Source organism: Bos indicus x Bos taurus, chromosome 10 (genome assembly GCF_003369695.1).
Source record: "Bos indicus x Bos taurus breed Angus x Brahman F1 hybrid chromosome 10, Bos_hybrid_MaternalHap_v2.0, whole genome shotgun sequence".
Classification (NCBI taxonomy): Eukaryota; Metazoa; Chordata; class Mammalia; order Artiodactyla; family Bovidae; genus Bos; species Bos indicus x Bos taurus.
The window spans coordinates 37,642,240-37,656,699 of NC_040085.1; the positions used below are offsets into that span (position 1 = coordinate 37,642,240).

The 14,460-nt window shown below is 44.8% G+C and overlaps 1 protein-coding gene and 1 long non-coding RNA gene across 3 annotated transcripts in view; one reads left to right on the forward strand and one right to left on the reverse strand.

The window, feature by feature from the left end:
* Positions 1 to 12,874, reverse strand: part of PYGL (glycogen phosphorylase L) — a 54,725-nt gene extending 41,851 nt beyond the window's left edge. Inside the window, exons 1-4 of one of the 2 annotated variants that reach the window (XM_027553724.1) lie at positions 12,414 to 12,874; positions 6,544 to 6,645; positions 3,510 to 3,588; positions 1,389 to 1,492 (exon numbers count right to left, since the gene is read on the reverse strand). In XM_027553724.1, coding sequence (XP_027409525.1) covers positions 1,389 to 1,492; positions 3,510 to 3,588; positions 6,544 to 6,645; positions 12,414 to 12,656 — 528 coding nt within the window. In that variant the 5' untranslated portion in view covers positions 12,657 to 12,874. The remainder of the gene's footprint in view (positions 1 to 1,388; positions 1,493 to 3,509; positions 3,589 to 6,543; positions 6,646 to 12,413) is intronic. The other variant, XM_027553723.1, reaches the window with a different exon arrangement.
* Positions 12,833 to 13,701, forward strand: LOC113900199. The gene is made up of 2 exons (XR_003513085.1): positions 12,833 to 13,020; positions 13,461 to 13,701. It is a non-coding gene; the product is annotated as an uncharacterized LOC113900199 (long non-coding RNA).
* The last annotated feature ends 759 nt before the right edge of the window (positions 13,702 to 14,460 follow it).

Consider the following 14,460-nt stretch of genomic DNA (forward strand, 5'->3'; position numbering starts at 1 on the left):
TTGCAGGCAGTCTCTTGAATTGCAAGCAGATTCTTTACCAACTGAGCCACCAGGGAAGCCCCTGAAGATACACTGGTCCTTAACAAAATTTGGAAGTTTGTCTTTCAATAGGTTCCCAATATTCTCCTTCTGGGACTTTCCTCGATGCAACCTCTCATCAAATCAAATCTTTTAGTACCTACTTTCCTTGGCCCAGAAAGTGTCCAAATACTGAGGGAGGAGAAAGCAGATGGTGACGACACTCAGCTTCTCATCCTTCCCCTCTCTGGGGATTAGCTGCAGCCTAGGTCCCCCAACCCAATGCCTGAGTGCGCTGCCTTTGGACTGACTCTTAGAACTCTGACAAGGGCTTAGAGAGGTCAGGCTTTTTTGAAAATCCAGTATCTTTGGGGTATGGGTATGAGACAAGGATAGGGAGAAAGAGAAAGCCTAAATCACATTTAACATCAAGGAAAACTGTCCGTGCACGGACAGCTATATGACTGTAGCTCAAAGTATTACTAAAGATAAACAGAAACAAATACTTAAGAATCTGGTTTGGTTATATGAAAATAAAATGAGAGTCATTTATATAGATTAATTACTATTTGTGCAATTTTCTATGGGGCACTATAATTACACATATTAAATATGTGCCAGATTTATTTGATATAATAGTTAACAAGGCTGCCTACTGTTATCTTATATTAAAAAAAGCAGAAAACTGAGTTTATATATCTTATAAGATAGACATATTAAAATGTGAGTTTGAGCAACCTCCAGGAGATAGTGAAAGACAGGAAAGCCTGGTATGCTGCAGTCCACGGTGTCACAAAAAGTTGGACACAACCGAGCGACTGAACAACAAAGGCATACTAAGGAGGGCAAGACTCTGAATGTGGAAAAGAAAACTGATTGTGACTGGGAAATCTGGGGATGCAGATTTACCAAAAGTGTGATCTGAGGTGACTTCACCTCTTAAGAGCCTCAGTTTTCTCACCTACAAAAATGGTGACATGCTTCCTACCTGCAAGGGCTACTGGCAAAGATCATGAGTCAAAAGACATGCTCCTCCATTTTGCATGCTGCAGAGATAGGACACTGCCCATTACAGGTGGTCTGCATTCAGGTACTCGGTGACGAGTATCTTCATGACTCTCTAGCATCCTTATGAGTCTGGCACTGTAAAAGATGCTATAGATCTGGTGGTGAATGATACTGGTGACACTGGCAGGCTCTCGGCTCTTATGGAGCTTATATCGAAAAGTGGGAAGACTGACAGAATTCACAGATGTCAATCAAATGCTACAGACATTAGTAACGCCCTCTGTTAAATTCTGTAAATTATAAATCATCCAGAACATCAAGGCAAAATTTTACTGACAAAATTAAAAATATGAGTCACATACCTGCCATCCATCTCGAATCTTCTGATTGAAGATTCCATATTCATATCGGATGCCATAGCCATAGGCTGCAAGCCCCAGAGTTGCCATGGAATCCAGGAAGCAGGCTAAATTAAACCGAGCACAAGCAAAAGACAGAATTATCAAGGTAAGTAAAAATTTGTCTTTCTCTAAAAAACAAGGCAGCCACAAAACATTTTTCTATGAGAAACCATATTTATATTTTAAAGCACAGAGACTGCTGCACAGTAAGTATTAATTTTTTAAAGTCACATTTTCCCCAATTATAATAAAATAAATACCATAGAAAAGTTAGAAAATACAAAAATGCATAAAGAAGAAAACAAACATCATTTATTATCTCACTATCTAGAAACTACTACTGCGTTCATGTTGGCATTCCATTTGAGAATAGCTAAGGAAAGCTAAGCTAAGCAAAGAGTTGGACACGACTGAGCGACTGAATTGAACTGAACTGAAGGAAACTGGTCTGTGTTAGCCATGTCTTTTATTGTGCCTGTCCCTAGCACTGCCCTTTCTAGGGAACCTGTCTCCATGCCCCCTTGCTTGAAAAGACATGTATAATTTACATGTGACCTGTCTAACCAACTGGGACATCTGTGGCAGACTCTCTTTCTGGCTGACGGAATTCCAGTGTTGTTCACATACCAGGTTATGCTTCAGGGAGGCTGGACCTGGAAGTGAATATTGCTTGACTAAACTTCTAGGCTAATCATGGTAATTCTATGTCCTTCACCAGTTTTAGTTTTGGCCTGAGCATACGATGAATCATTCTATCCAATGAGAGCTGCTAGGAGGTCTGCTGGGTACAGTTAAAGATTCTCCTTACTGCTGCTGTCTTTTTTCCATAAAAAGTCAAAAGAACCACAGAGATGCAGAGTCCTGACTGAACTGTGCTGCTGAATAAATAAACCTTGGAATGGCCAACCTCTAGAGTTGTTTTGTGATAATACACGGCCTTGTTGGCTGAATTTTTTTTTAATTTATTTTCGTTTTGGTTCTGTGTTGCTGCACTCAGGCTTTCTCTAGCTGTGGTAAGCAGGGGCTACTCTCTAGCTGTAGTGCACAAGGCTTCTCATTGCAGTGGCTTCTCTTGTGGCACAAGGGTCCTAGAGTGCAGGCTCAGTAGTTGTGCACAGGCTTGGCTGCCTCATGCTGCATAGGATCTTCCCGGACCAGGAATCAAACCTGTGTCCCTTGCACTGGCAGGCAAATTCCTAACCACTGGACCACCAGGGAAGTCCAGGATGCATATTTTTAATTTAATGGTATTGGTATTATATTTTTAATATTTTCCTCTATATTTGTTGAAAAATAATTTCTGGATTAAAAACTCAAACTGAATCCATACAAAAAAGGATATTCATTAATTAAATCGAACCAATACTATAACAAGTGTATCACTGCCTACTAGTCAATCAAAAAGCAAAATGTCCAATGCACAAAAGGATAACACAATGGCTAAACAACTTCAGTCCTACCACACAAGTATGTGAATTGAGCAGTTGGGAACAGTGAAGTGAAGGGCCCACTGTGGAAACCCTTCAGGGCACAGGAAGCATCTGGTTAGCTTTGGGGTTTGAAGCAATGTCTCTAAACTTTTTAAGCAACGTCTCTTTTGTTCAAGTTCCTTTCTCTACTGTCTGTCTGTCTTGCTTGCTTGCTTGCTAAGTCGCTTCAGTCGTGTCTGACTTTGTGCGACCCCATAGATAGCAGCCCACCAGGCTCCCCCATCCCTGGGATTCTCCAGGCAAGAACACTGGAGTGGGTTGCCATTTCCTTCTCCAGTGCATGAAAGTGAAAAGTGAAAGTGAAGTTGCTCAGTCGTGTCTCTTAGCGACCTCACGGATTGCAGCCCACCAGGCTCCTCCGTCCATGGGATTTTCCAGGCAAGAGTACTGGAGTGGGGTGCCATCGCCTTCTCTGACTGTCTGTCTAGAACTGGTCGAACCACAGTGCAGAGCCAAAAACAAATACATCTACTACTAGGTCACACCTTGCACTTCTCCTATACAGTCTGCTGGTTCTATAGGAATAGTCTTGCTTGGCATCTGAGAAGGTGTCAATAGCCAGACAACACAGCACATTCACGATGTCGCTTACCAGCAAGCCTCCCAAGACCACCATTGCCAAGCCCAGCATCTTCTTCAATTTCTTCTAACTCCTCCATATCCAATCCAAGCTGGGGATGAAAGGAAAACAACACTGAACGTGGATACAAACAAGCCACTTCAGAGAGAGCAGTCATGTCCTAAAGCTCTGGGTTGGGCATCCAGGTTCATCTGTGAACTCAATCCTTCCAGGTCCCTTCATGCTAGAACTGACATCAGATAACCCCTGCAGATGCTGGTGACTGAAGATGCAGACTGTCTGTGAGGGCACAGCAGCAGGCTGCAGAAGAGTATGGGCTCTAAATATCCATTACGACTCTGTTATTTATTAGTTACATGACCGTGGGCAAGGTACTAAATCTCACTATGACTTTTATCTCCTGCTTAAAAACAAGGACATGGGAGCAGTCCAGTGGTTAAGACTCCATGCTTCTATTGCCGGGGGCCCCGGTTCCGTCTCTGGTGGGGGAACCAAGATCCTACAAACTGTTCCATACAACCAAAAGAAAAATAATAAAACTAAAAAAAAAGTTAAAATGAGGATAATAGTATCTATTGGAGAAGGAAATAGCAACCCACTCTAGTATTTTGGCCTGGGAAATTCCATGGACGGAGCCTGGCGGGCTGCAGTCCCCGGGGTCTCAAAGAGTTGGACACGACTTAGCAACTAAAATAAAACAATGACAATAGCATCTATTTCATTTAGGACTGTGAATTAAATGAGATTATACAAACAAAGCACTCAGAATGATTCCTGGGTAGATACTCCTCAATAAATATTGGCTATTACTGTTTCTTAAAGTTATTTTTTTGTTGTCAGGGTAAAAGCTCAGAGATAGTCTAGTACCAAGTCCACACTAACTGGACTAAATTTGAAAATTACGGAAAGATATGAGGTCAGATTCTCTGGGATGGACTAAAGTTCATCTTTTCATGACCACAACGTATTTACTCACTGAGGTCAAAGGTTGTTAACCCAAAACCAGTTAGTGAGTCACTGCCTGTAAGATCTGGGGCCAGACAGCAGTCAGGGAAACCTCAGTCCTGTGGTCCAGCTGGGATGGGCCTAAAATCCTCTACTTCTCTCTGGGGGTAGATAACAGACTGTAAGGGAACAGTCACAGGGGAGATAAATTAGGAGTTTGGGATTAACATATGCACACTCTACTATATATAAAATAGGTAAACATCAAGGACCTGCTGTATAGCACAGGGAACTCTACTCAATATCTTGTAATAGCCTATAATGGAAAAGAATATAAAAAGGGGGAGACAGAGGATGAGATGATTAGATGGCATCATTGACTCAATGGACATGAGTTTGAGCAAGCTCCGGGTGTTGGTGATGGCCAGGTAAGCCAGGTGTGCTGCAGTCCATGGGGTCGCAAAGAGTTGGACATGACTGAGCAACTGAACTGAATATCTGTCACTATGCTGTACACTTGAAACTAACACAATATTGTAAATTAACTATATGCAATTAAAAAAAGAAAGAACGAGAGAGACTGTGAGAGGCAGAGGAGCATCTATAAACTTCGGGATGGATGGAACTGGTTGACAGTCAGCTCTCTGCCCTCAAGTGTTAGAACCAACACAAGCCAGAGGCCACTAGCAGCAGTATGGACTCATATCAAAATTGTGTAGTCCTAGAGATCATTTTGGACTGCTCATCTTACCATGAGGAAACTGATGGTCAGATAAATTAAAATACTTGTCCTCTGCTGACTAGATAATAATCTAGCCCATGCCTGGCTAATGATGGTCCTTTGTGAAATGATTGCATTCTTATCTGAAAGTGATACAATCCATGAAATTAGATATTGTTTTACATGGAAACATACACATTTAAAAATGCATGCTTAAAGTGGATGTCCCAGTTGCCATGGGGCTGGTTACCAATTTGAATTCCTATCTTTATATCAAAAGTTGCTTTCTGGTACAAGTCTTGATAACTGTATCTTTTAAAGAGTTCAAAAATGGATCTGCCTCTGTTCATTGTTAAAAGGGCTTTCAAATTTGCTCCCGGTTCACTAGAGTACTGGGGTCCCTGTGACGCCAACTGCTAATACTAGTGCTTAGGATTTGTAACACTCTTAAACATTCGAGTCTAGAGTAGGCTATACTCCTTGAGCAAGGAGTCACTTCATCCCACCTGGTTCGATTCTGGTCCAAAGGAAGTATATTTTTTCAGCTGATATCAAGGGAAGCAAAGAAAACGGAAGCAGAGAGGAGCTGCAATTGTTCTTTGACACAGAATGCTCTGCTAAACCCACATGAAGGAAACCAGCCCTAGTGACAAGCAACTGTCCACACAGGGGACAACAACCCCATGCCAGGACAAAAGTAATTTAAACAGTCTCTCATCTAGAGTGCATCTTTGCAAATACACATTCCTCCCATCAACCACATCAGAAAGGTTAATGACTATTTTTGGTATGAATATACCTGAAGGTCAGGAGAGGACCAGTTAAATATGTTCATGCAAACAAATTAGCACATCAGGTTCAAGACCTCAAGCTTCTTGTTTAAAGAGGAAGTGTATTTTTACATCTCATGAAGCAACGGAGAAAGTATGACAACAGAATTTTAAAAGCTTATTAATTTCAGATAATGTCTTGATATACAAGTAACAGTCAAATTTTGATCATTTTTAAAAAGTAGATAGGAGTCCAAAGAAAAGCTTGTGATTCTGACAACAGGGACTCAAGTACTTTTTAAAGGCTTTTCAGATGCAAATTTCTAAAATGCAATTTGTTGTGGAATGCTGTCAAAAACTGATTGCAGAACAAAATTCTCATGGGGCAAACCAAGTTCTTTAACTGTGTTCCCTAACTGTGTTCCTCTTAAACCATAGATCAGTAGTACTATAGTGTACATTTCTAATAGTTTGAAACAGCCATGTCTACAGAAACAATTTTTCATCTTTTTTCTTTCTTTTTCTTAGGGGGGATGCTCTCTCTCCAAGGTTCCTGAGTTGCACTTGAAATTTAAAGGGAGAGAATGAGAGAAATACAGAGAGAACGTACCTGGTAGATGGCCTCATCACAGGCATTCTGCAGGCCAAGGTTGATCATGGTGTTCTGTAATGTTCGGCCCATGTAAAATTCCAAAGAGAGGTAATAAACCCTCTGAAACAAAGAAAAATGATGTCATGTGAACAGCTAAGAGGCCAACCTTACTTGTCAACATAAAAACACAAGGTAAGCAATGAAAAACAAATAGGCAGGACTACTTTAACTCAGGTTCAAACGAGACGCCTATAGATTCATGAAGGGCTAAAGAAAAGCACTACTGATAAAATGGAAAACCCATCTTATATCCTGGTTTTGGTAACACCTAAGCTGAGCGCCGAAGAATCGATGCTTCTGAACTGTGGTGTTGGAGAAGACTCCTGAGATTCCCTTGGACTACAAGGAGATCCACCCAGTCCATTCTGAAGGAGATCAGCCCTGGGTGTTCTTTGGAAGGAATGATGCTAAAACTGAAACTCCAGTACTTTGGCCACCTCATGCGAAGAGTTGACTCATTGGAAAAGACTCTGATGCTGGGAGGGGTTGGGGGCAGGAGGAGAAGGGGATGACAGAGGATGAGATGGCTGGATGGCATCACCGACTCGATGGACGTGAGTCTGAGTGAACTCACTCAAATTGGTGATAGACAGGGAGGCCTGGCGTGCTGCGATTCATGGGGTCACAAAGAGTCAGACACAACTGAGCGACTGAACTGAATTGAAATATCTTTTTACTCCCAGGGAGGGGGGTGGAAAAAAAAAAGCAAACTCATCCAACTAAGCAGATTCAATGTTTTGTGAGTTTTTTCTTCCGATTCACAAGCCTCATGAAAAAGTGTACGTTTTGGGTAAACAGCGGTCAGAATGACATAGCTCATCATTCATCTGTAAAATGTTTCTAGGATGATGGTCAGGTGGGTTTGGCTGTGAGTACCTCAAGTCATCCAAGAAACACGAAGATTAACTCCTTTCAGACACACCCACTGGCTACAAAGTAGTCCTTAACTGTTAGTGCAAGTAATATTATAATTAAATATTTTAGGATTAAAATTACTCTAGAAAGTCTATGAATTGACAATAGTTTCTTCTGAATAACAAGTTTATTGGTGTTTATTCTTGGTGAAATGGGACACTTCTCTATCAGCTTAGAAACTATTTGCCTTTGACATGGTAAAAGCCAGGTAAATACCATCGGAGTTGAAAGTGAAAGGTGCAAAGCTCAGACATTACTAAAACCCTTTAAAATATAAGTGCTGCTGCTGCTGCTAAGTCGCTTCAGTTGTGTCTGACTCTGTGTGACCCCATGGACTGCAGCCCACCAGGCTTCTCCGTCCATGGGATTCTCCAGGCAAGAACACTGGAGTGGGTTGCCATTTCCTTCTCCAATGCATGAAAGTGAAAAGTGAAAGTGAAGTCACTCAGTCGTGTCCGACTCTTAGCGACCCCGTGGACTGCAGCCTACCAGGCTCCTCCATCCATGGGATTTTCCAGGCAAGAGTACTGGAGTGGGGTGCCATTGCCTTCTCCAAAATATAAGTACAGTTTACTAATTTAAAAAAGGATCATTAACTTTATCACCCTCTTAAAAAGGATTTGGTCAAGCAGAAAATACTAAAAAAATATGAATACATTTCAATATAAGGAATGCTTATTATAATATTAAACTCATTAGTTACACATATATACTTAAAATGTTATAAGAAAATGTCAATTTAGAAATCTCCGTTTTCCTGTTTTCATTTTATGAAGCAATTGAATTCGAAGTCGCCCATGGAGAGTCAATATGTCATTTAATACTATTTTCCAGAGCACATCATTATTACTTTTATCCAAGTTGCTTGAATATCTATAACGCTATCGTTAGGGCTCTTATTCATTTATTAGATACCTTTGTGAGTTAGGAAAAGCAGACAGATGCAGGCCAAAGAGGTGCAAGTTGCCACTCACCCCCATGACTGGTGTCCTGGTACCACTTAGAAAAAGGAAGAGTTTCTCAAGCCACAGACACCCATTTATGTAATCAGGGCAATTATTTTCATTCTTCTCTGTGTGCATTTTCATGATCTTTATAATAAAACCACTATGTATGGCGTTTTTACTTTTTGGTGATCTAGAAAAAGCTTGCTTATAAACACAGTATATATACATATCAAGCACTTGCAATTGTGAGGTCATAGCCCCAGGAATCAAAGAAGGCAATGGCACCCCACTTCAGTACTCTTGCCTGGAGAATCCCATGGGTGGAGGAGCCTGGTAGGCTACAGTCCATGGGGTCGCTAAGAGTTGGGCACGACTGAGTGACTTCACTTTCATTTTTCACTTTCCTGCATTGGAGAAGGAAATGGCAACCCACTCCAGTGTTCTTGCCTGGAGAATCCTAGGGACAGAGGAGCCTGGTGGGCTGCCTTCTATGGGGTCGCACAGAGTCAGACACGACTGACGCGACTTAGCAGCAGCAGCCCCAGGAATAATGACTACATCTGTGTTAATTTTCTTTCTCTCCCTCTTAAGAATTCTAAATTAGCATCAATTTAAGAGTTTTTCAGATATTTCAAGCTCTTCCTAAAAAAAAAAAAAAGTTGCTGCTTAAAATAAAGTATTTTAAAATAAAATAAATTGGAGAAACTTGTTGCATGACAGGTTTTCCAAAGACATGAATTAAAGGTGATTTCCTATTTTCCTATAAATAAATTTTTGGGGGTGGGATTGCACCTTATTTGGGGGATACAGAAGACCTTAAAAAAATTGATCTCCCTCATCCTCTTAGTTAGTGATCTCTAAACACTTAAAACATGCTTCTGGTAGTAAAATATTTGAGCATTGCCTATATATGCTATAGATTATATACACGCACTACTATTATTAATATCTTATGTATATTTTACAAAAAATAGAAATTTTCAAAAGGCTTATAAAGATAAAATAAGAGGACAAAACAGTATGTAATATTTTAAAAATAATTTAAAATTTTCCTAGCATTAATTAGAAGCCCTGGTAGTTCTGGGAAGGTGTAGAGAAAAGACAACAACACAATTGAGCCTTGCAGGGCAGGTGACAACTGGGCAGAGACAGCTGGTGGGAATGCCATTCCGAGGGAGAGGTGCAGTGTTGGCAGAGACCTGGAAGTGGGGAGATCAGGGCATGGATGGGGATGGCAAATCAGGTTGGTGGGAGAACATGGTAAGTCCCAGAGGGTTATGGGAAATAACCTCACCTGGGCTGTGATGGGCCTTCAGTGCTAGATTAAGAGGACTGTGCCAGGTGACCAGAGCCAGTGCTATAGATCTGAGCAGAGGGCAAGGTGTGTCACTTTAGGAGGTTTAATCAGATTATAATGCATAGAACGAGATGGGATTGTAAAGTCAAATGCCTTCAGGATCCAGGCTGAGAAGATAAATGCATAAAGGCTATCCCGAAAAACAATGAGGAGTAGTGGGCAGAGCTGGTTGGACATGTCCTGCCCAAAGGCATGGAAAATAAGATTGCTTAAAGATGTCTAACAGACCAAACAAAATACGTCTGCTAGCCATTTATTCAGCTGCATGCTGCCAAGTTTAACCACTTCTGGGAAGCAATCACTTGGAAATCTACTTCTTGGGAGAGCAGAGATCAGGGCCTCAATTAGGCAGAGAAGAGAGAATGGAGGAGAGTGGGTGATTTCAAGGCAAACTGCAGAAATCAACAGAATTTGGTGAATTGCTGAATGGGGAATACACGAGGAAGTCAAAGGTGAAAGTAGAGTTTTGTGTCTGGATGACCCGTCAGGATGACAATGCCATTAACATTAGAAACACAAGAGTGGGCGGGATTGGGAGGGATGATGATTCTGAGTTTTTAACACGCTGAGTTTGAGGGAATAAGGGGAGATCTAGTTATGGTCACCAAGCACTTATAAATGTAGGAATGGAGTCTGAAAAGGAATTGAGACTAGAGATCCAGACGTGATCCAGATGTGGGATTCATCTGCAGTTGCCAGGCAGAAAGGGAGGTGGGAGAGAAGCTTGGACACACCTATTGGCTCCACTCTGTGCTAAGGGCTGGGACCTTTGATTAACAAGTGTGGAACGGATCTTGTTCACTTGTAATACTATCAGAATACCTGGCTTAAATGCTTGTCCAGTGCAGAAACTTTCAAGAGGAGAAAACTATGAAGTACCAGTTAAGTCACTGGAGAAGAAACATACAAGGCTAGCGTGTGTTCTACGGCACTAAATGCTTTGGAAATGTATGTGTGTGTCAGGGGAGGTGGGAGTTCTAAAACACGGCTCATCATCTCACACTCCAGCTTAAAAACTTAAAGAATAATTTTTAATGTAAGGTGCAGTCTTTTCTATGCAAATTGACAATTCAGTAAACATATGCCTTTGCAAAGAGTCAGACACGACTGAGCGACTGAATTGAATTTAAATATACGCATACATAAAGTGTTTTCTAAGGATATATTTTGGGGCTTCCAAGGTGGCACTAACGGTATAGAATCTGCCTGCCAGTGCACCAGACCGCAGGAGTCGTGGGGTTCAATCCCCGGGTCAGTGAGATCTCGTGAGGAAGGAAATGGCAACCCACTCCAGTATTCTTGCAGGGAGAATCCCATAAACAGAGGAGCCTGGAAGGCTGCAGTCTGCCGGGTCTAAAAGAGTCTGACACCACTGACCGCAGTGCAGCAGCAAGAAAATATTTTACCAGTTGCTACCTTCCGGTAGAGGCCTAGGCGTCAGGGCTGAGGAAGTTACTTTCCATTTGAAAGTTTCATTAGAGCTGCAATTTCTCACTCAGGAAATTTTTGTTGAGCGTCTCTTTGAGCACTTGGAATATGGACTATTCTTTTTCATGCTTTCTGTGCTAAAACAATTTGTAATAAATGTTTGGGCCACTGTCTCCAGGATTTACCCATTTTTCACCCTTTCCAATACACTCCCTCACCCTTACTGGGCACAACACAATCCTCGCAGCCAAGTCCTCCTCCAGCCCCCGTGCGGTGGGTAGGAGTGGTTTGTGAACAGCGGTTCCTCAGCAGTCCGGGGGTGGCCTGGCCCTCGGCCCCCAGCCAGCAGGAACCAAGTCATTCCAGGAGCTCCACACCCCACTCCAGGTACTGGGGCGCGGGGGGGTGGTGGAGGCGGATACAGAGCTCTGAGCGTGGGTGTCAGGACCTCTACCCCCGCCCCCTCCTACTCCCCCCATCCCTTCGTCACACTCGGGCTGTGCTTTCTACCAGCCCGGGTCTTGCACGCAACCCCCATCTCATCTCCTCCTCTAAAAAGGTTCTGTGGGCTGTGATGCGCCTTCCTCCGACTCCTGCCCCACCTGCCCCCTTAAATCTTATCACTATTTGCCGACCTCGGCAGGTCTCGGCTCCCTAAACCTTCAGTTCCCCACACCCCACCGCCCCCCGCCTCCCCCGCACCCCCCAGGCAGGGTTTTTATCCCCCTTTGTTCTGGATCGACTGTTTGGGGCCTGGCATTCAGACTGGAGCCGCCAGCTATCTCTAGATTAGATGCTGAGAGTAGATGCTCCCCCAAAAGTTTATGAAACCAGTGGACAGGCGAGGGAGGCTTGAGCTTCTGCTCCAGGAGATCCCCGGGGACGGGAAGCGCAGTGGTTAGGGTGGGGATGGCGCTCGGATAACCGAGACTTAACTGGGCTGTTGGCGGAATGCCAGATCTGACCCCGGCCGCACACCCGCCGCCCACACACTCTCCCCCGGACTTCGCGGGGTGTGTATGTGTAGGGGGAGGATCGGGGTTAGGAGAGGTCACCCCCAAGGCTCCACCCATCCAGCCGGGGCCATCGCCCCGACGCTCGGTTGCCGCCCTCCCAGAAGGGCAGAACGCCGCGGAGGGCACCGGGGAGCGCCCGCCGGCCCCGCCGCGCGCGGGCAGTACCTTGGGGCACTTCTCGTAGTAATACTGCTGCGTGCGGATCCAGCGCCCTACTAGGTGGTCGCGCACCGTGTGCGCCAGCGCGAAGAAGTAGTCGCGGGGGGTGGCCACGTTGCGGTCCTTGACCAGAGTGAAGTGCAGGTGCCGATTGAAGCCCTTCTTCAGCTCGGCCACGTTCTCCACGCCCACGATGCCGCGGATGCTGATCTGCCGCCGCTTCTCCTGGTCGGTCAGGGGCTTGGCCATGGCGGCGGCGGGCAGCGCGGCGAGCGGGACGTGCGGCTCCGGACCTGCGGCGGGACAGGGGCGGAGCAGCTCTACGCCGCTCGCCGCTTTTGAGTCGGAAGAAAGTGTGGGGTCCGCCCCTGGGCGCGGCGGCGCCGCCCCGGGTCCCAGCCCGCCTGCCTGGGTAGCGGAGGGAGGGCCCGGCTCCCCCTCTCCCTACCTCGGGACTCTGGGCCGGCGGGGCGGGAGCGACGGTCGGTGCCGGCCGGTGGGGACCTCTGCGGGCGAGAGTCTGCGCACCCGCTGTGCCCGGATAGGCGCCGTGGGCGCTGGCGGCTGGAGGGACCTCGGGTGAATCCTCTTGGCGGTTGAAATGGGATCTGTGGTAACTCATGGACACTCCCTTCAGGGTCTGTGGAAATGGGGAAGGGGGAGAGTGGGGAGAGGAGGGAATCTGACTTGCTTCCCCGTTCCGGAGTGTTGGGTATAAGAAGAATGTCTGGGTGTGAAAGCGTTGTAAGCAGATGGAGTGGGAGTGGGTGGGTCCCTAGAGATCGAGAAGGGGTTTGTGTGTTTGGGGGGGGGGGGGGGGGGCTTTCTTGACCTAAGAGAAGGTATTTTTGGCCTAAGCCATTTTGTGATCTAAGCTTGGCCATAATATTTGTCCTTGAACAGGTCACAGCAGTTAACGATCTTAAAGGAAGTAAGGGAAGGGAGGAACAAAGGGAAAGCAGTCAAGAAAAAATAGTTCGGTGATAAAGAGAGTCCTAGCTCCTCCTTAAGCGACACACATAACAATCTGATGCTCATCTTTGAGTTCTGCAGGAGCTAAGGCCCCCACTCAAGTGGAGGATGGAAGGATGGAGTGGACCCTTGTGACTTCAAGTAACTAAAGCTAGACCTTTGCCAGGCGTTTGCTGATTTCTCAGCCCAAGCCCCTTTATGAATATACCTGTGCCTTTAGCTTAAAATTTCCCCAATTTTGCTATTCAGAGAGGCACTGGTTTGGGAAGGATCCTGTGTTCTCCTTAATTGCTGCAAATAATAAATCCTTCCTTCTCTGCAATTTTTGTCTTGGTTGTGTCTTTTGGCTCAACTCCCACCAAGAAGAGAACACATTTTCAGGTACCAGCATGTTGCTGGCAGGCTTTTGTTTTACAGAGGTTTATTTGTTATGTTACTATTATTGCTATCATTTCTCATCTGGAATGGGTTCTACTACAAGCTTCGGGAGAGTCAGCACTCTCACCTCGGTTGTCACACATCCCTGTTAGTTCTTGGCGTCCCTCCCATCTTGAGTCAGAAAAAGAATCCTAGGGCACCCCCTTTGCTGTCATTTAGTTTTTGAGGACCCAGGAATTCAGAGTTCCTGACTCTTAGACTCGTGCTTGCCTTGTCAAGAGGATGAGATGGTTGGATGGCATAACTGACTCAATGGGCATGAGTTTGAGTAAACTGTGGGAGTTGATGATGGACAGGGAGGCCTGGCTTGCTGCAGTCCACAGGGTGTCAAAGAGTCAGACTCCACGACTAAGCGTCTGAACTGAACTGCCTTGTCAAAGCACTCAACTGTTCATCTACAGAGACAGGTTAGTGAGAATCAAAGAAAGTCCTCAGTTGGACCTTCATACTGATTAGGTGGCAGGGGTTTTTACTTTGGCCCCTTGTTTGAACTATGTTTCAAATGAAGGCAGGGTGGAGGGAGGGAAATGAGAAGGTGTGTCCTGTAATAGGAAGGGATAACTCACTGGGCTGGTTGCCTTGTGTACATGAAACAAAGCAGTCTGTGTTATTTGGCAGTACAGCCTGATCTTTGCACCATTCA